Consider the following 19,913-nt stretch of genomic DNA (forward strand, 5'->3'; position numbering starts at 1 on the left):
CGTGGCACGGTGCAGAATGGCATGGCATGGCATGCATGGTGCCACACAGGAGTGAGATGTTGGAATTCTCTTGGATTTTATATTTGCTAGGCTCTTTGGTGTTATAGAAACCTGCCTGTTTGGAGATTGGTGTCACCCTGCCCCTCATCCAGCCTGGCTGCCAGCACCATGCCGGGCAATTCTTTCCCTTTAAGACGGATTTTTCATTGCCTGGAGCTAGATTTTGGAGTAGCAGCTCTCCAAAAGTGAGAGCGTGGAGTATCTGGGTGGCGGTGGGCTCTGTCCTGCTTGTGGCAAAGCTGTTTGCCAGCTCGCACCCAGATTCCCACTCTGGGCTCCCGGCTGTCCATCCCTCCAGAGCAGGTCCCTGGCGCAGCTGGAGCAGCTCCTGCTCCCTGCCCGGCCCACGGGCTGTCCCTGGAGAGGCGGCTCTGGTGCCTCCATCCCCGCTGCCACCGGCGTGTTCGGGGACAGGAACATCCCCAGCGAATGCAGCCAGTGCCGGGGCCGCAGCCAGCGGAGGCAGCGCCCGCTGCGGGATCTGAGTAATTACATGGGAACAGCCAGTTCCCAGACACAGCTGCAGTTGTCTTAAACCTCCCTTTTATTTCTCAAATTTGCCTTGCTCCAGCCCTCGCAAGGGCTCTGCTCCCGTCCGCTCTGCGAGCCGGCTGAGCCGGCAGCCGGAGGAGACAGCGGCTCTCCCGGGTCAGGAGGAGGGCTGAGCGGTGCCCGCTCCTAAGGGTCTTTCATCTCTGTGCCACCTCATCCGAGGGCTGGGAAGCGGGAGCAAAAGCGCGTGGCCGCTGGCAGCCCCGACCGGCCCTGTGCTTGGTGCTCCCAGGATGGACCTGTCGCCCGTGTGTGCTGAGCGCGCTCGCCCTGCTCTAGGGGACCCCAGCTCACAGTGATCCTCTGCTAATTAGTATTCATCACTTCGGCTTTCCTTTAATGAGATTTTTCTCCCTGAGCTGGCCCTGCTCTTGCAGGAGTTGTTAGGAGGAGAGAGAAACAGCGGCAGGGTCGGATGTGTGCGAGCCCGCGCAGTGCAAGGACCGTGTGCCAGGGTGCCCAGGCTGTCCCCATCCAACACGAGTCCGGGTGCACCCGGGCTGGCTCCGCAGGTCCCTGCGCACACAGCGGGTGCTCCCCTCCGCGCTCAGCCCTGGTCCCACGCCTCCTTACAAGCAAGTCACTCCTGGCATGTTCTCACTTTCATTAACTTTTTTCTTTCCACTCCAGAAGAAGGTCTCCCTTTCCTCCTGACTGCTCTAATTCCAACAGCAAGACGTGGGTGTTGATGAGCGACGGGGATTAGCAGGAGCTGGGAGGATCCCTGGCAGAGCACACGGTGCTTCCCGGCAGAACCTGCTCCTGCAGGGCTGGAGTACAGGGCATCGTGCACAGAAGTGGCACCATGGCCATGGGCATCGTGCACAGAAGTGGCACCATGCAGCCCGTGCAGAGTGCACGTCAGGTCCGTATCCACACCATTTCCATGGGAATGGGTTGGCATGGAATAACGGGGGACACTGGCTCTGGGGCTCCCCATCTGTGTTGATTTTGAGGCCTTTCTGCTGGTGAGCAGAACCAAGGCAAAAATCAAACTGGGACTCTCCTTCCCTCCGGATTTCTTTCTTCAGGCTTCACTTGGTGCTATAATGAGCCAATCCATCTCAGGAGGCCCCAAGTGCTTATTAATTAATGCAATGATGGGGTGATTTGGCCATCATTAGAGCTGTCTTTCAGAGGGAGGCAGAGAAGCACAATCCTTTCCCTTTTTTCCCAGCCAGTGCTTGGCTTTCTGGTGCACGCTGCCTGATGCTGGTGCACAAGACATCCCTGGAGCAATTTCATGGAAGAGCCAGGCCAGGAGAGGACTGTGCAGGTCTTGAGGAGCAACATGAGACAGAGTGTCCAGTGATGGAGAAAATGGGCACTCTCCCTTGCTGGAGTCTCCTGAAGCCCATGGGAAAACACAGAGAGTCCCAAGATGGGACCAGGCTGCTCTGGGGAAGACACGAGCCGAGGTCCAGGCAGGTCAGAGCTTCTCCCTGCAAGAGCTCCTTCCTAAAGCTGTTGTCAATGCGCTGCTCATGGGATCCCATCACAGGAACCCTCCTTATTGCCAAAGAAACATGATCTCCACCAGAGCATCTTGGCTGGTTGGGCAGTGGGTTTGCCCATCCCCATGGAGCTGCTGCAGCAGAGCTGCCCTTGGGGCTGGGAAGGAGCAGCTCCCGTCGGGAATGTGGAAGTGAATGCACTGATTTTGCCACAGCCCTTGTGGAGCGATGCCGAGGCTGCTCGGTGCCGCGGAGCTGATCGCCCCTCGTCTGAGCTGAGTAGCTTGGTGAATTAAGCGCCATCCAAGAAAAATGTGTTTTAATATAATTTAGGGCAAAGCTGTAATCAAGAGATGCAAAATATAGGCCATGCTTTGCAAAGTGGGAGCTGGTGTCCCAGAAAGCTCCATCTCTGAAAATAACGCAGGAGCTGCAGGAAAGCACCAAGGAGCCATCGCTGGAGCTGGAGCTCAGGGCGGGAACAGCCCAGGCAGCCCCGGGAACCGCGGGCAGCTAAAAGGGTAAAAGGGAATGGGCAAGTAATGAAATGAGGGAAACTCTGCGAGTGCTGGGAAAAGGGCTCCAAAAGGAGCAGGGAGCTCCAAAGGTTCCATCAGGCTCCAAAAGGAGCTCGATGTGGGACAGAGCACAAGGAGCATCCAGAGACGCTGATCCCGGCGTGAGACCTTCCCAGGGATGGACCTGGTGACTCTGAAGGGCCCTTTAATCTATCGGGGACAAGCAGGAGCTGGCGCTGAAGCTGCAGCCGGGCACGCTGGTATTAGAACAAAGGACACATCTCTAATAGTGAGGGTAATTAACCACTGGAACAAATTATCAAGGGGAAGTGGTGCTTTCTAACTCGCTTGAAGTCTCCAAATGAAGACAGATTTTCTATTTTTTTTTTTCCAGAAGCAGCTTCTCTCGAGCACAAATTACCGGGCTCATTCCGGCAGTGACTGCGGGGATTTAATTGCCTGTGTGCGAGGTCAGTGTGGACGGAGCAGCCCCCGCGGCGCCGGGGCTGTTCCTCGCTGTGACCGAGGCCGGAGCTTTGCTCCCGCTTGTCCGTGCGCTCCTGAGCCGCAGGGCCTGGATGTTCCTCTGAGCGCATCAGCTCTGGGAATGCCGGCGATCCCAGGGTGTTCCCTAAAGCCCTTCCAGTCATTACTCCATGATTAAATAAAAAGCAACCCCTGCAACCCCTCCATGCTCCTCCTTAGGTGCTGGAGAGCAGCTTTCCCTCCAGGCAGTGGCATTTCCATGCGCTCCAGGATCTTTCCCAATGGGCTGCAAGGAGCTTCCCTGTTGTGCGCCCAGCGCGGGCTGCAAAGTCAAAGTGGTCACCCCTGCACAGCTGCTAAAGCCTCTAAACCGGGCCAAATCCCTGGGATTTGCGTGGTGCCGGGGCAGGAGCTGCTGCCGCCCCGCTCGGAGGAGAGGGGCTGCGCTCCTGCCGGATCCCGGGCAGGTTTTTGCGCCGCCGCTCGCGTGGCTCGTGGCACGGCCCCGGTCACACCGGGCGCTGGCAATGGCACAAGTCACAGCTGCAAGGCCCAGCTTAAACCCAGTGCTTGCACAACAAGACGACACTTGCTGCCTGCCCGAGGGAACTCGGCACTGTCTGCTTGGTGATGCTGGGAGCTGCATCCGCCAGCAGCATGGAGCGATCGCACCGAGATTAAGCACTTCCATTTAAGCACATTTTGTGGGTTTTCACTTTATTAAAATGCGGGCTACACTTCCAGGTAAGCAAATAGCTTTTGCAACTGTAAGCACATTTCATACGAATAAATAATTTATCTTGCTGTGTGTTTGCCACAGGCGACAGTATTCCAAAAAAGTCCCTTGTGAAGGCAGCACCGCGCACAGCAGCCCGATCCCGCCAGGCCGGAGCAGCTCCCGCAGCCACTTTGTGCCCACCATTGCAAAGGACATTCTGGTGCAAAGCAACTAACATGCACAGGTACCAAACCTCACGATCTCCCTTCCCAAAATAACAAATGTTTGAGTTATCTAAACATTTTAGCAAAAAAAAAAAAAAAAAAAAAAAATGTCCTAAGTGTGGTGCTATGCTGCCCTTTGCTGAGCCTGCTGATCCCTGGGCTCAGTGATCCCCGCTCCCGCGGGCACAGCATTGTGCCCTGGCCTTGGAAGTGGCACCCAGGGGACAGGAGCATTAACATTCCTTGCAAGGAGCGTTTGCAGCAACAAGAATTTGTCCCAGTTTTGGGTTTTACATTGTTCATACAAGTGATGTCTGGGCGGATTGAATTTGTATTGGCAGCGCCGGAGCTTTGCCACGGGAATGCAAATGAACGTCACACGAGGGAGTCTCTCCTTCTCTCCTCTCCTTCAGCCACCCCTGTGCTTTGCAGGGTCCCATCACGGCAGCCTGTGGCTCTGGAAAGGTTCCTGCGGTGGAATCGTCTCTTGCCAGCTGCTCTGCAATGTGCCGCAGCAGCGCGAGGACCTCTCCCTGTAATTAAGCTCTAGCTGTTCTTCCAGGGCTTTAACTCAAAGAAATCCCTCTCTTTCAAGTCTCAGGAGCAGCAACTAGTGCAGGAGAAGCCCTCTCCTCATAGGTGCCCTGCATGGCACCGTGCAATGCCCCTGACTGCTGTGCCACGGGAATGTCGCAGTTTGGAAGCCGCAGAGCTGGCACTGGCCCCAGTGTACAGAGAAACCCACCCTGCAGCAAGGGCTCAGGGCGAACAAGGATGATATGAGAGCCTGTGTGCTGCCTCTGTGCAGAGCCAGTGCAGGGCGATGCACCATGCACGGAGGAGCTGTGTCCCTGGGCGGGTTAGCGCTGCAGAGAGGGTCAGGGAGGATCCTCACTGCCCATCTGCAAATGCAGCCCTGCCTGGGCTGCTTCTGCAGCCCGCGGCGCCCACACTTCGCAAGCGGCACGGGCAGCGGCGGGCGTGCTGCAAACTCAGCTCTGTCTCCACACGGACAGATCTACACGAGACTGAGCTTTAAAAATAAAAGAAACAAAATTGAATTATAATAAATTAACACCGTTCCAGCCAAAAATCCCTTCAGTGAGAAGCAGAAAATAGAGGGAGGGTGCTTATGCACTGTATGCTATATATGTATTGCATCCTGCTCCCTGTATATTCGTCTTTGCTGCGCAGCTGTCCGGCCCCCAGGCCAAACCAGGAGCTCGTGGGGGCCCCGCTGGTTGTGCCAGGCTGCAGCAAAGGTAAAATTCAGCCTTGGCCCTGGCAGGACAGACCAGCCCAGCCTGACAGATGGCCCTAAACCTGCCAGCCGCTCGGCCCTGATCTGTGCAGAAGCAGGAGCGACGGGGAGCGCGCGGCGGGCAGGGATCCTGGAGCTTGCTGCCCCCGGCCCTCAGCCTGGCGTCAGGGCTGGCGCCACGCGGAGCTGCGCCAGGGCCCGTCTGCTCCCACCTTGCATTGGCACGTGGTGGCACAGGGCGGGCCGGAGAGACCGGGAATCACCGGTGCTCATGACCTGGCCAGCCCCGGAGATGGGTTTTTGAATAACAACAGGTGCTCTGAATGTTCCTCTAGCGGAGGGAGCTGCCAAGCTGAAAGAAAACTCCTGGATTTTTCAACACTAGGTGGAAGGGAAAAAAGTCCTCTGTGAAGCTGAGAGTGTTTAAACCGTGGATTAAAGGGCTGGTTCTCTGTATCTAGAAGCTGTGCAAGGATGCAAGTCCTGCAAGCTGTGCAGTCCGTGCAAGCCATGCAGTCCGTGCGAGCTGTGCAAGCCGTGCAGTCCATGCAGGGTGTGCAAGCCGTGCAGTGCATGCAGGGTGTGCAAGCCGTGCAGTGCATGCAGGGTGTGCAAGCTGTGCAGTGCATGCGAGCCGTTCCAGCGCTGGCAGCCCCAGTCCCACTGCCAGCCCCAGCTCCCTGCCCCACGCCCACAGCAGCAGGGATGCTCATTGCCTTCTGCAGAGCATCCTCGTCTGCTGCTGGCTGCACACTTAGAGCATCACCCACTTGTGAGCTAGCAACAGGGCAGCTCCACGTGCGTGCTGGGCAAACAGGCAGCTCACTGCCAGCTTCAAGGGCAAAGGAGCCTCCAGACGCCGCTGGAGACGAGCCCATGCAAGCAGCAGTGCTCCCTGGCTTGTCCTTAAAGCCTGAACAGAGCCATGTCAAGTGACAGAGCAATTTGTCCTGCAAAACAAAAGCAAAAGCAAAAAAAAAAAAAAAAAAAAAAAAAAAAAAAACCGAAAGTCAGTGTATTATGCAAAAATCTGCCTGTCTTTCGCAAGTTTAAATATTAACAGCTTAATGTGGAGCTAACCCGCCACTGCAGCACACTGTATTAATTCCAGAGAAAAAGCTCAGTGTCAAAGGAATCATCTCTGCTACAGCCACCAAATAATAAGCAACTTCTGTAGCCTTTTGAGATTACGCTCTTATTTGTCTGTAGTAGATTCGGCTTAAAAATGAAGGGCAGACTGACACCTCGTCCTGCTGGTGGCTGGAGGTCGGGCTTGGAAAACCCGCTCGCCGCCTCCGTGGTCCTTCCCATCGGCTTCTCTGTGTGCCAGGGGCTTGGCCACGCTGTGGTTCTTGTGCAGCACGGAGCTCGGCTTAAAAAAAATGCTACTTTCAGGCCAATATGAGACCCAATGCATGGTGGGCGCAATGGCAGGGCTCTACAGCACCCGCCAGTGCTCATTGGCAATATGGAAACGCTCCAAGGAATTGCAGGGGCTTCTTCCTCGTGCCACGGTGACATCCCTGGACTTTTCCTTCAAATACATTAAAAGAAACAGCCCTTCCTCCCCACTTGAAGGGTTCTCATCACCGACTGTGATCCGGCCTGTCTGCTTCAAGGCAAAAAAAAAAAAGGTTGAAACTCCCAAACCTGTGGTTGCTTCATGGGGCAGCACCCGGAGCGCGAGATCGCGGGTACCCAGGGAAGAAAGGGTGGGCTGCCAGGGCGCTGCGGCCATGGGGCTGCAAACACCTCCCCAATGCCCTGCTCTGCTGCTGGAAATAGCACTATCATTATAAAGCCCCTTTTAGACTAATTGGAGCTATTTTTCTGCATTCGCTGTCTTCTTCCATAACACGGATCTCGCTCAAGAGCGACTCCGGTGCCGGCCGTGCCGCTGCTTCCAGAGCCGCCTGCCTCCCGGCTAGCCGGGAGAAACTGCTGGCACGGTGCAAAAGCCCACGGAAACTGCTGATGCGCACCCAGATATGACGGGCTGGCATTCATCTGTGACAAGAAAAATGCTTCTTGCTGCAAAGGTCTGGTTTAAATTAGGAACGAGCGTGAAAAAGCCAAAAAGCAAAACAAAAATGCTGAAACTTGCCCTGCTTGCCTTTTCTAACCACCAATGCCACGAGACTGCCCTGGCAGGGCCAAGGAGACCGTGCAAGGGCTGCAAATTTTCTAGCAAGGCAAATATCTTGACAAGGGAGGGATATCAAGAGTGAGAAAAGGGGAGAGGCAGGAGCAGCAGGCGCTTGGCTCTGGATTGGCTCTGGGACCATGTGTGTCCTTGCGGACAAGTGCCCGGCTCATCGTGGCTTCCAGCCCTCCGGCTTCCATGGATCTACCACGCCATAGAGGGAAGGACAAGCAGAGGCTCAAGTCAAAGAAGCAAATATTTTATTTTGTAAAAACCAAGCAGACACCAGCAGCGAGGCTCAGCAGAGCAGCCCCGCGTGTCGAAACCGCGGCACATCTGTCTTCACGGAGCTGGGAAATTATAAAAGCTTCAGGTAGGGTCTCAGCTTCTGGAAATAAAGAATAGAAGGAAAATGCATAAGCAGAGATAGTCCTCAGCATGCTGGGTGCCGCCTCGCAAGGGCTGCAGCTTGGGCTCCATGTTTTGGGGTTAAAGCAAGGAGGTTTGGTTCTCCTCCAGCTCTCTGCAGCGTGTCCTTCCTCTGGCCAGCAGAACCCAAGACACCAGCTTGACTTTTATGAAAATCACCAGCTTTTGCACTTAAAACACCAGCTCCTGCAGCCAAGTGGCCACAAGAGCAGGATATCTGAAAACACAAGGGTCTCATTGCTTGCAAAACCCTCCCCTGACTTTTGGGGCCCCACTTCCACTCTCTGGTTAACCAAACTGCGCGTTCTTGTATTCGATGCTCTGCCTAAAGAGCACCAAAGACACTCAGGAGCTCCCCCGGAGCAGTACCATTCACTGAAACAAAGGCTGGGCAAAAGTAGGCCATTTCATTACACAGATTTTGTTTCCCAGAAAGAAATGTTTTATTTACACGTGCTCCTTTCTCGCATTGGCTTAGCCAATTTGGTCACAGCTTGACATCCAGCAAGCTAGTCTAACGGCAATGGTTTTACAAAACGTTTTTCTAATCTATTTTAAACACTTAATTACAGTTGTGGCGCATTCATTAGGGACCCTGCTTTCAAACCTGGATTGAACTAATAAATCCTAACTCTCAAAGCGTCAGTAGTAATGTGCAAATGGGGCCCGAGCAGTCGTCAGAGGCGGCTGCTGACCGGGTGACTGCGAGCAGGACCGGCCGCCTCGGAGCGGGCGACCCGCAGCGTCCCGTTGCCCGAGGAGCCCGCGAGGAGCACCAGGACGACCCGGGGAGGCCGGGCAGGGTCTCGCACGCTACCTCCGCCCTTGGGGAACTCTTACCTCAGTCTTTCCCCAGGTACTTCTTCATGATACTATTTACATCATCCTCCTTGCCTTCGGCCTCGGCCCTGCGGGGCTCGCGGGCGCTCTCTGCGGCCACGCTGCTGCACCCTTCCCCGTCGGCTCTGGGCGGCCGCCGCTTGATGCTGTCGGCGCTGCGGAAGGAACGGGCCGAGCCGGACGACGAGGAGGCATCCGAGAGGTTCCCCGAGTCCTCCTGGGCGCCCGGGCGCGGCCTCGACGGGCTCTTGTTCCCGGGGGTGTCCGTGGTGGCCTCATCTTCAAACCGAACGGTCAGCGGCCTCTGCCCGTCCCGCCTGTCCCTGCCGGGCCTGGCCAGGCTGCTGGTGGAGCGCGACTTCCGAATGGCCGGCATGAAGTCGTCAAAATCCACCTTGGTTCTCCTCTCGTAGTTGAGCGTCGGTATTTTCCAGCTGAACGGGTCGCTCTCCTTCCCCTCGTCCGCGTCGGTGCTGAGCCGCTTGCTCTGGAACACCAGAGGATCCTTCCCCACGTCGAGGTCTCCTCCTTCCTCCAGCGACGGCTCGAGGCAGCTTCTCCATGACTTGAGCCTCCAGGAGCCGAGCGCATCCGTGGAGCTCGGCTGCGCCGCGGAGTTATCCATGTTTTGCAGCAGCGAGTCGTAGGAGCCGAACTTGGAGACGCGCTTTAGCACCGGGGAGCGCGCGGGCTCCGTCTTCTCCGAGGCCGTGCCCTTAAGGATGGAGGAAGGGATGGGCACGGGGCTGCCGGCGGCCCTGCTGCTCCCTCTGGGCTCGCCCATCTCCAGCTTGGCTGGGAGGTCATCGGCCTCGCGGAAGGTCCTGCAGCGCCGCAGGGTGGAAGCACCAGTCGTTTGGTAAATGGGCAGGGGGGACGTGTCATCGAGGGCCAGCGCTCCCTGCTCGTTGTCCGCCGCCCTTTTCCTCCGCAGCTCCTCTACGTACTCGGAGAGCGCGAAGGAAGAGCTGGGCAGCTTGTCCTGGGGCGCCGCAGGCAGCGGCCGCCTCGCCGCCCCTGGGGACAGCGGGCCGGGAGCCCTGCCCTCGGCGGCCGGAGAGCTCCGGCCTCTCCCCGGCGCCGGAGAACTCGCTCCCCGGCTCTCCCCCGCTCTTTGCTGGCTCTCCAGCTCCTCCCTGTCTGCCGCAGGTTTGCCGTACTCCCGTCTTCGAGCACCAAGCAAAGGACTCACAGCCTTCACCGCACCCGCGGCATCGACGCTCCCGACACTTAGCGATGAAGCTGCACGGGCCGTTTCTGCTTCCTTGACATCTCTGTTCATCCTAAACAACAAATACCCACGTTAGCTCAAGTTGCACCGTTTCCAGCAATGTCACTGAGCAAGGACGAGGTGAGCACTGAGCAGCCTGTATTTGCATGGCAACCTCTGATCAAACTCCGGCTGCCGCACCAGCAAGTTCAGCAACACTCAATTTTTCTATCTTAAAAGCCCTGGTCAAACTGAGGGGTCAACGCCAGGGCAGGCAGTGCAGCCTTAGCTCTGCCAAGCTGGCGCACACCTCAGCTCTTGATGGATTGCAGCAATGGGTAAAACCTGCCCGACGGCGAGCGAGCGAGGGGAGCGGGAGCAACTCGGCCAAGGCCTCCGGGACCCAGCGCTCGGATGCTTCAGCTCGAGGACACCATCCTAGCCAAAGGTCCTGAAGGGCCAGCATGGCTCCAGCTGAAAGTTCCTGAGGGCCGCCCTGCGCTTTAGTGGAAAAGCTGCCGGGATTTGAATCCGGAGTGAAACCAGGATTCGAATCTGTCTAGCAACTAAGGAGGGGGAGAGGCAAAAAGAGCACGCAGGGAGCAAGGTGAGAGCGGGATGCAGCAAGCGGGCTGCGGGATGGGCCATCCCACCACCCAGGGCCACCGTGCCCACGCCAGATCAGAAACGGGCGCAACGCGGAGCTCCGCCGGCGCCGCGAGCCAAGCCCCGCTCCGTAATGCGCCACTCGCGCCACAGCAAATGACATACAACAATAATTAGTGAAGATTACACAGCAATTAACATGATTACAATTATGCTAGTTGAAATAATTTATACAATAAAATCCGCGCATGCATTGCGGCACACGGGCCTTTCCTCGCAGCTCGGAAACACGGCCAAGGCAGCCCCGTTCCAGGCAGGGACAAGAAACTGCCCTGATTTCTGACAGATTTCTGTGTCCCTGTCCTTCGCAGGAGAGCACCCAGACCCCCAGAGAAACGTTTGCTTCTCTCAAAATGACGTCTCAGAATAAATGGGGCAGATGCTGCCAGCCATGGTGCAGGATCTGGAGCAGTGCAAGGATGGGCAGAAGACGTCTGGGATGCAGCAGGAATTCTGGATGCTGCAGGACACTGGGATGCAGCAGGAGCACGGGTCCCTGTGCATCCCTCCTGCACCGCAGCCTTGGCTGCTCTGCTGCAACCAAGAGGTCCCTGCACGGCTCCAGGCAGAGCCAGCGCATGAAGTTCCCAATTTGCTTCCTAATAAGAAAACTGACGGTTTATTCCAACTCAGCGGTGTGTCATATTTATGAAGACTTAGCCTTGCAGCCCAGTGTTTTGTACAAGTATTTAAATAGCAGAGAATTAAAGAAGCCGTTAATCAAATCTCTCATTTCTATGCACTACACCACAGATAATAGCCTGAGATCCTTTTCTGCAGCTTTTGACAGCTGTTTGTTAAGGAAATATCCCATATGTAGGACCGAGAGGCAACTGCAGGGAAGGCTCATTTGTCATTGCTGGGTGCTGGGGTAGGACGAGGCATGGTAATGAGGAGGAGCGCGGCGCTCGGCTCCGTTATTACCTTCCCAGGCTCATCCTCGGTGTGTTTGCATTTCGCAGAGCCTCCTCTCTAATATTTCCATCCTAGATTAGCTGAAGCCAAATGCAGCTACAGCACTGGGATTTGCAATTTGCTTTCTCATGAGCCTCCAGGCACGGCCAGATTGTCACATTACTTCCAGGGCTGGGTATAAATGTCCTATCAGAATGGTCACAGTCGGTGCAGCAAGTTCTTTTTATTAGTCCCTGAGCTTACATATTTGCCCTTTTATTATGAGCCCAGTGCATTTCAGCTCAAGAATGTGGTAAGAGCCGTAACTTGTGATTCACTGCTGCTCAGTTATGATCAGAGAGAGATTTTTTGGTCCAGCCCCCTCAAGAGGTACCCAGGGCTGGGGACAAGCCTTTCCCGAGGGGATGCTCAATGCAGTGTGGCACCCCAGGCAGGTTGGGAGGCCACAGGGTCCCACTGCCACCTACACATGGTGCCCGGCTGGCAAGGGACAACTTCAAACTGCTCCAGCACCTCCAAGGGGGCAACTGCTCTTCAGGGAACTAATCCTGGCAGCTGGGCCGCGCGAGCACTCAGGCTGCACTCGCCTGCGCCCCACGAGCATCACCGTCAAAAACCAGAGTATTTCGTGTTTAGGTGCAGAAACGGACCGTCAGCAGCGAGAAAGGGAGCATGTGGTGTGCAAACCCTCCAACGGACGCACTGTCTCTCTAGATCACCCCCAGAGAACACACCGTTTTGCTGCTTGAAGCACAGTTTTGATGCAGCGCCTTTCATCTGCCACCCCACTGATTCCCTTCCCGGGCTCGAGGCTTCGGCTCCAAACGCCACGGCCTCCCGCCAAGGCCCCGGGCACATCCCGAGATGGGCCAGCCCCAAAGCCAGGACCAGCCTGGGGCTCCTGCACCGACCCACGTTTGTTGCTCCAGAACAAGCACGAAGGAATACATGATCCCATTATAGGCGGCTTGGGTTCTTACCTGAGGCTGCGGACGCTGCCGGTACCGCCGGAGCGCACGGAGACGCTGCCGGCGGCGGTGCTGCCCGCCGGGGAGCCCCAGCCCAGCGCCGAGCCCAGCCACGAGCCCACGCTCTCCGCCGGCTCCAGGCTCAGCACCGAGCCCGTGCTGGAGCGCGCATCCCTGCGGGCAGGACACGCTCCCGTCAGCACCGGCGCTGCCCTGCCCCAGCCCTCGTCCCGCCGTCCCCCGCCGTGCTGCTGCACCCAGGACCCCTCTGTGCCCAGGAACCCCTCCGTGCCCGGGACCCCTCTGTGCTGGGTTTTAGCGAAGGGCAAAGGGAGCGCAGCGCTGCTGGCGCAGCAGGGAGAGCACAGCCTGTGCCGTGCAGCGCGCAGGGCCGGAGCGGACCCAGCTTGCCCCAGTGCATCCATCACTGCCCCCACGGACACTGTGCACCCCAGTCCCTCGGCAAGCACACTCGCGGCAGCCGCAGGCCCATAGCCCACCTCACAGGCACCCAAGCTCCAGCGGGCTGGCGCGCATAGGGCTCACTTACATGTCTCTCCTGGAGCAGAGCGACTCCCGGGCCGTTAGCACGCTGCAACAGAGGAGGGAGAGCTGAGTGCTGCACCTGCGCAGTGGCTCGCAGCCAGCGCGCCCACCTTGCACCGAGCGGCCGCAGAGCTGCTCGCGTTAAGTGCAACAATTTGCAGGATTGGACCTCAGTGGTGCCCGGGGCACTGGGGCTGCAGGATCCAACCCAACCCATTGCACGGCCAAATACCCTGCGGCTGCAGCGCCTTTTGCGCGCGCAGGGGAGCAGGGCCGGGCCCGGCGGCACGCGGGCCGCGCGTTACCTGTCCGCGTCGCTCTCGTCGCCGCTGTGCTCCTCCTCGAGGGCAGCCTGCAGGTCCGCGATGCGCCGGATGGAGGTCTCCAGGTCGGCCTGCAGCGCCTGCCGCACGGCCGCCAGCTCGTCCACGCGCGCCTCCTGCGCAGGGGCTGCCGTCAGCGCCGGCACCACCCGCCACGGCGACCCCGCGGCTCCCTCCCCGCCCTGCCTCCATCGTGCACAGGGAGTCGCTTGCAACCCACCCGCAATGTCCCCAGTGCAATGTCCCCAGTGCAATGTGCCCCAATGCAACATCCCCAATGCAGATGTCCCCAGCTCCAACCTCGCCCAGCGAGCAAGCAAAGCTCGCACTTGGCCCCACCCTCACTCTTTGCCCCATGAAAGCTGGCCACCACCTTTGAAATGTCATTTTACATCTTTTTGGGGCCTGGGGGAAGGGAATCTGCCTCAGAGCTTTGCAACCATCACATGGAAGAGAGGAAAAGAGAAGAGAAAATAGGGAGGGAGAGGAGCGCGGGCACAAGCTGCAAATGCAACTTGATGGAAGCTGCCACACGTAAAACGGGCATCTCGGCAGTGACAAGGCGAGGGGTGACTGGCGGCGCAGGGGCTGCCGGGCTGTCAGGGCGCATCACGAGGGCTGGAATGTCGGGAAGGCGCCGGGAGGCCGTGAGGGACGCACAGATCCATGGTGGCCAGCACGGCAGCACCACGACACCAACGATGTCCCTCCTGCAGCCGCCTCTTCTCCCTCCCTTAGGGCAAAGCCCAAGTGTGGGAAGGAACTGTTTCCCTTTGGAAATTTCTCCACACGGGCTGGGAATGGTGCAGGTCCCTGTGCTGTGTTCCATCTCCCTATGGATCAGCCTCAGGGATGTGGCACAGGGATGCAGAACAGCCCTGGGACCTGGAGCAGGGCATAGGGATGCGCAGCAGGACACAGGAACGTGCAGCAGGACACAGGGACGCGGAGCTCAGTGCTGCCCTGGGGACTCCGTGCTGGATCCCTGCACCTGGCTCGCACGGAGCCGAATCCGCTGCCTGGGACCTCTCAGCCAGGGAGTGGAGCAACCTCTACGTGCAAAGCCCGGACCTCCAAACCCGCTGACAAGGGCCTCTGCTGACCTAATCCCTCAGCTCTGGGACATGGTGCATGTCAAGCGCAGTTCACTGGCTGCACTTAATTCCTCCCTGCTCCTCCACACTAACCGGCAGCGCGTGGCAGGCGGGCGCCTCGCGGCGTCCGAGTGCTGCGGGGAGCAGCAGAAGCCCCCGGGCACCTCAGCCGCCGAACGGGGCCGCGGGAGCTGCAGCCGCCCAGAGCGGTGCCCACCGTGTCCCGACGGGGCCCTGGCCAGCAGTGTCCCCCCCCCGCAACCCGTCACCGCAGGCAAGAGCCTCACCCTGCCCCTTCCTCCTAAACTCGAACCTAGCACAGCTGCACTACGCAATTTTCTCAAGGAAGGGAATGATTACAAGAGCTTAATTAAATTGACGGTGCAAAAAAATCACCTTTATAACATAAAGTGGCACCAAGCACCCCAGGGCCCGGCCGCTGCCCCCGCAGCGAGCTGCCAGGCACCTGCAGCACGTGGCGGTTCAGCCCAGATGTAAACGCAGGAGGCACCTTCCCCTTTTAATGCAGCAGCATTTCTCTATTTACCTCTCAGTGATCAACCTGGTTTTGCAACCACCTCTACATTAGGTTTGTAAAACCTGTCTTCTTAATTTCTATTTCATCTTATTTGGTGAAATACTTCATGGGACACCAGTGTGGAGCATCGCATGCCCGACCCGCTGCCGTCTGCACGCCTGTTTGGGCTCTGCTGTTGCAACACAACTTGTGCATGCTCACACCCACCTGAAGCATAATCTAATTAGCGCAATTTGGGTTGCCTCTATTTAAATAATTTAGCATACACCTGCAGCATTCATCAATCATTATTATCTCTAATTAAGTAATTAACTTCAGGCTTCCCAAAAGTTTGAAGTGACGGGATTTCTGCCGCGGGAGCCTCGAGGGAGACGAGGTTAGTGCCTGCGTCTGCTCTCGCCAACACCAGCGCTGCTGTAATTGGTGTTTGCACCACAAGTGTTGATGATTTCCTGCGGAATTTACTGCTTTAATGGCAAAACAGCCACCACCTGCCTTGCACAGGCTCGCAGTAGCACCACCGTGGCTTTTCTCTAACAGATTCCCCATCATCCCAGCTCACATCCAAAGCCTGACTGCTTTTGATGGCAATCGTAGTTACATTTAGCCAAAGCCATCGACTTCTAAGAAAAGAGCAGCTCCAGAAGAGAGCACGGCTGGCGGTGAGGGATGCAGAGACATCAGAGGATTTATTTCCACCCCGGCGAGAGCCTTTACAGCAGCAGGGGGAGGTGGCACTCCTGCTTAGGGGTATAAACAGCTCCTATTTCTTTTGTCAAGTTCACTGAAACCTTTAAAGCCTGCAAATGAAAAAAAGTTCTAATAAATACTAGACTGTAATATGCTACACGGCGCTGGATCGCATGGTGATAACGTGACTGTAATCATGAAGGATATCTTCTATCATAAGAACCATAAAAAAGGTTATATACACTGTGACTCTCGCCTCAGAAAAATTCCCATGTGCAGAATATTTTAACGCCCGCACTTCAGCTTTCAGTGAGGGAAGCTCCGATGCGACGAGGCGAGTCGCAGGGCGCCGTGGGCACTCAAAGCGATTCCGTCTAGGGAGATGAGGGCTGGAAAACTCAGCAGGGTTCCCACCTCCCCGCTCCCAGCACAGCCCTGCAGCCCGGACCGTGCCCAGCTCCCTGGGCGCCCAACCGGCACAGTCACATCTGCGGGTCCTGCAGTGTGGCAGCGAGGGCAGCTCATCCCAGCCCCTACCAGAGCCTGCACGGTCCAGGCTCTGCTCCTGCCTTCCCTGGCCCCGTGCAGTGGGCAGCATCTCCAGCAGCTCCCGCAGCAGCACAAGCACGAGTGCGCCTGCATGCCTGATGCGATAAGGGACCAGGGCTTGCTTTTAGGCTCCAGAGGGTTTCCTCTAACTTGGAAATCCATCTCTCTGCCCTTTCTATAATTCAGTTCTTGCTGGGGCGCGAGGGGAGCAGGCAGCTGGGTCCAGCCTTCCACACGCCGGGTGTTGGCACAACAGCTCTAGGAGCATGCGGCACGGGCGGACATCCTGCTACAGCTCCAAGGAAGATGCCTTGTACACGAGACAGAGGGAAGCGAGACCAAGCGCTACCAGCTCCAACGGAAAACATACATCCCTGGGTGCGATGGCACCAGCCTGGAAAGCGTTCAAAACTCATCTTCTCAGAAAATTCATAAGGCACAGCCATCTGCCCGGCATGCCGCTCTCCAGGCTCCCGTCCCTTCCCTGTGTTTACCCTGCTTTGTGTGAATGTCACAGGGATGAGGAGGCTGCTGCCTCCCCACTGCCCAGAGCCACGTAGGGAATGAGAGAGGGAGAAGGGAAGGGGCTGCCTGGGGCCTGGCGCCGTGCAGTGTCAACCTCCCACAGCAATAAAGGGTTTCCAAGGGCTTCACACTGCTAGATACGGGTGAGGACTGTCACACGGAACCGGTATCAATCCTTACACACAGCTTCCAAGTCTTAGGACCTCAGAAAAGGCTGAACCTCAACCCAAATCCGTACAGCAAGTACTGCACGCTGCACTCAGGGCTTCCCAGCAATCCGTACCTTCTCCTGCAAGCCCAGGGCCTCACAACTGTTTATTCAAATAAATAAATAAAAAAATGTGAGGTGCAGACCTAGACTTAAGTAATGTTAAGTGAATAATTCATGCAGTATTTATAATTGATGTGAGATTTAACAGGAGCTGAGCTGTAAGTGGCTTTCTATTAACTATTGATGCTCTCAGGCAGCCACTCGACAAGCGCAGCCGGGCTCGGAGATCACAGCTCTCCTGCGATATTTTATTTAACGTATTAAGAGTCCACAGGGCCTGGCGAACAGCTCTGCTTGCCGGAGCCGGCGCCGCCTCGCAGGGCGCCCGTGGAGCACCGGGAACCGCGGGAAACGCCGGGAACGCTGTGAGTGGCCACGCTTGCTGCGGGGACACCCCTTTCCTCAGCTTCCCCCTGCCCCTGGCTGCAGCGCCTGGCGGATAAGCCCAAATATCTGCGAGTCTGGCTAAATGCAAGGGCCCTTTAGCATTTTTTCTTGGAGCTTGTCTTTTTATGGGCTTCTTCCAAGGAGGCATCTCTAAAATCCCTTTCAGATTTCTTGGAAAACATCAGTTGTGAGAACAGGAGCATGATAAGCAGACCAAGTACCTCACTAAGTCTGTGATTTACATTTCTATATGAAACATTCAAAAAGCTTCTAAAAATATATGCGCAAACACAAAAAAGGCGGTTAAAAGAATCCATCCACATCCCCGCAGACAGCACATCTGTGTTTCAAAACATTGCACTTCTAACAAAGCTGCAGTAAATACACAGCTTTGGGAGCAGCCACGGCAGCGCTGCTCCCGCGGTGCCAGCGGGAACGCTGCGGGAGCCGGGCACCATCCCGGCGCCACCGGGAGCAGCTGGGGCTGGCCAAGGAGAGCTGCTGCTTTTGAAATCCTGGCTTTTTGGGGAGGTGTCTGGTGCAGCGATGGCAGCGCGAGCACACGCCGTGCTCGGGGACCGGCAAGTCATTACCGCTAACACACCGCGCGCGTTCGAAAGGCTGGCAGCCTCGGGGGAAAATAAAGGGTGAAATCTACTTGTTTGGTAAATAAAAAATTATTAATAAAATAACTGCTTCTTGCACAGCCGCAATCTTTCAATTACTGCTTGGAAGCAGCACTTCCCTTCCGTTTACTAAAATAAACACGCTGTGGAAAGAAGCGCGCGGAGAGGCAGCACAACGAGAGCGGAGCTATTTTTGCCTGGCGGGCTGCGCCTGGGCCGGGCGCCCACGGCGCAGGGCAGCTGCTTAGGCACTTCTTGGGGTTCGTTAGAGCCAAGAAATCAAAGCCCCAGGTGAGATAGGGGAGCGCGGATGTGGAGCACCGCCTGTCTCATGGCGGGGTCCAGAGGGACATCACCCACGGCCACTGCAGGGGGGAGCGCGGGGACCCAGGGTGGCAGCAGCCCCTTACCAGCTCCATGCGCCGGCGGCTGGACTCCAGCTCCCTCTGGACCAGCTCGTTCATGTCGGCCTTCATCTCCTCCATCCTCATCTGGTAGTACCTGGTGTTCTCCTTCTGCCGCGCCTCCGACTCGGCCGCCTTCTCCAGCTCCTCGCCCATCTTGATGATGCTGTCCCGCAGGCGCAGCACCAGCACCTGGGAGCAGAGCGGGGATGGCAACGGGAGCACCGCGCCTGCTCCTGGCTCGGCCTTACGGAGCGCACGGAGCAGCATGGAGCTCACCCACTGCCCGAGCCCAGCCCGACCCGCTGATGGCACTAAGAGCTAGTTAAACCATGCAAAATCCACGCAAAAAGCATGCAAAAATAACAACCATGAAGCAGCGACACATGGGGACCCTCCACCCGCACCGCGTGCCGCGGTACCTCGAAGCGCTTGATCTGCACACTCTGGAACTCCAGGCGGTTCTGCAGGTCGCACACTCGGGCCTCCTGGCGCCCCACGAGCGCCCGCTCCACCGTGGCGCGTCCCAGCTGTGCCAGCCTGGCCTCCGCCGCCTGCAGCTGTGACAGAGGCGGCCGTGACACCTCCCAGCGCCTTCCCAGCCCCTCCGCCCCGGGTACCGCCGTGCCGTGGGCTCCGGGGGCCTCCTATGGCCACACGGGTCCCACTGCGGTGACAGGGCTTCCCACAACCCTGCCAAAAACAAGGCGAAGGTGCAAGACCTGCCAGACCTAGGGAAAAGCCAGAGGCTTCCCAAAGGATTCATCTGCACCAAGGCTGTGCAATAAATGCATGACACTACAGTGTGTTTTTTAAGGAAAAACACTCCAGGGAGCTGATAGCAGTTTGTCTCTCTCACTTTTCTCTTCTCAGCCAAGCCTCTTAGGCTGGTACACACATGGAGACCCACCCGTGGTCAAGTCTTTCCTTTCACCCTTACCAGGACCTCCAAAACCAACCGCCTTGTCCTCCATCCCAGCACCAGCCAGGCTCCGCTTTGATATTTGACCTTGCTCGATGGGAATCTGTTGTCTTTTATCTGGCCTATCTCTTAAAGCGGCATCCATCCTGCACGGCGTGGGCACGTCCCCCTCCTGATCCCCGGGCAGCTTAGCCACGCTCCAGTAAAGCACTTAAGTTAATGGGATTACTCATGTGTTCAAAATTAAATGCACACGCTGCAGGACCCCGCTGCGGCTGCACCGGCGAGCAAGAGCAGCGCGGGAGCGGGAGCGAGGCGGCGCCGCCAGCACTCACTTTCTCCTGGAGACTTTGTTTTTCTTTCTTCGCGTCCTCCACCTGCGTCTGCAGCTCCCGGATCTGGGCGATATCTGCTGCAGACTGAGGAAACGGAAATGTCAGCAGTGGAAGCAAAGCCAAGAACTTGGAGCAAATGCCACAGAGAAGGGTAATTTTGAAGGCTTGCTTGTGCCTAATTCTAGGCAGGGGGTGGCACTTCCCACACACCTATATCACAAGCTGACTGAAACAGCTTATTTCTACAGCCTGAATGCAG

The 19,913-nt window shown here is 57.1% G+C and overlaps 1 protein-coding gene and 1 long non-coding RNA gene across 2 annotated transcripts in view; one reads left to right on the top strand and one right to left on the bottom strand.

Annotated features, from left to right (window-relative positions):
• Positions 1–1,320: 1,320 nt before the first annotated feature.
• LOC112945210 lies at positions 1,321–1,961 on the top strand. The gene is made up of 2 exons (XR_003248970.1): positions 1,321–1,477; positions 1,790–1,961. It is a non-coding gene; the product is annotated as an uncharacterized LOC112945210 (long non-coding RNA).
• Positions 1,962–7,782: 5,821 nt separating this feature from the next.
• The window catches only part of MYO18B (myosin XVIIIB), a 54,695-nt gene continuing 42,564 nt past the window's right edge, over positions 7,783–19,913 (bottom strand). Inside the window, exons 37-45 of the mRNA XM_026036706.1 lie at positions 19,655–19,738; positions 18,820–18,957; positions 18,404–18,589; positions 13,296–13,429; positions 12,995–13,036; positions 12,457–12,618; positions 9,767–9,968; positions 8,686–9,661; positions 7,783–7,804 (exon numbers count right to left, since the gene is read on the bottom strand). Of these exons, the coding sequence (XP_025892491.1) occupies positions 8,687–9,661; positions 9,767–9,968; positions 12,457–12,618; positions 12,995–13,036; positions 13,296–13,429; positions 18,404–18,589; positions 18,820–18,957; positions 19,655–19,738 (1,923 nt within the window). The 3' untranslated portion in view covers positions 7,783–7,804; position 8,686. The remainder of the gene's footprint in view (positions 7,805–8,685; positions 9,662–9,766; positions 9,969–12,456; positions 12,619–12,994; positions 13,037–13,295; positions 13,430–18,403; positions 18,590–18,819; positions 18,958–19,654; positions 19,739–19,913) is intronic.

This window comes from Nothoprocta perdicaria, unplaced genomic scaffold (genome assembly GCF_003342845.1).
Source record: "Nothoprocta perdicaria isolate Ctin4 unplaced genomic scaffold, notPer1 scaffold_185, whole genome shotgun sequence".
In the NCBI taxonomy this organism is placed as follows: Eukaryota; Metazoa; Chordata; class Aves; order Tinamiformes; family Tinamidae; genus Nothoprocta; species Nothoprocta perdicaria.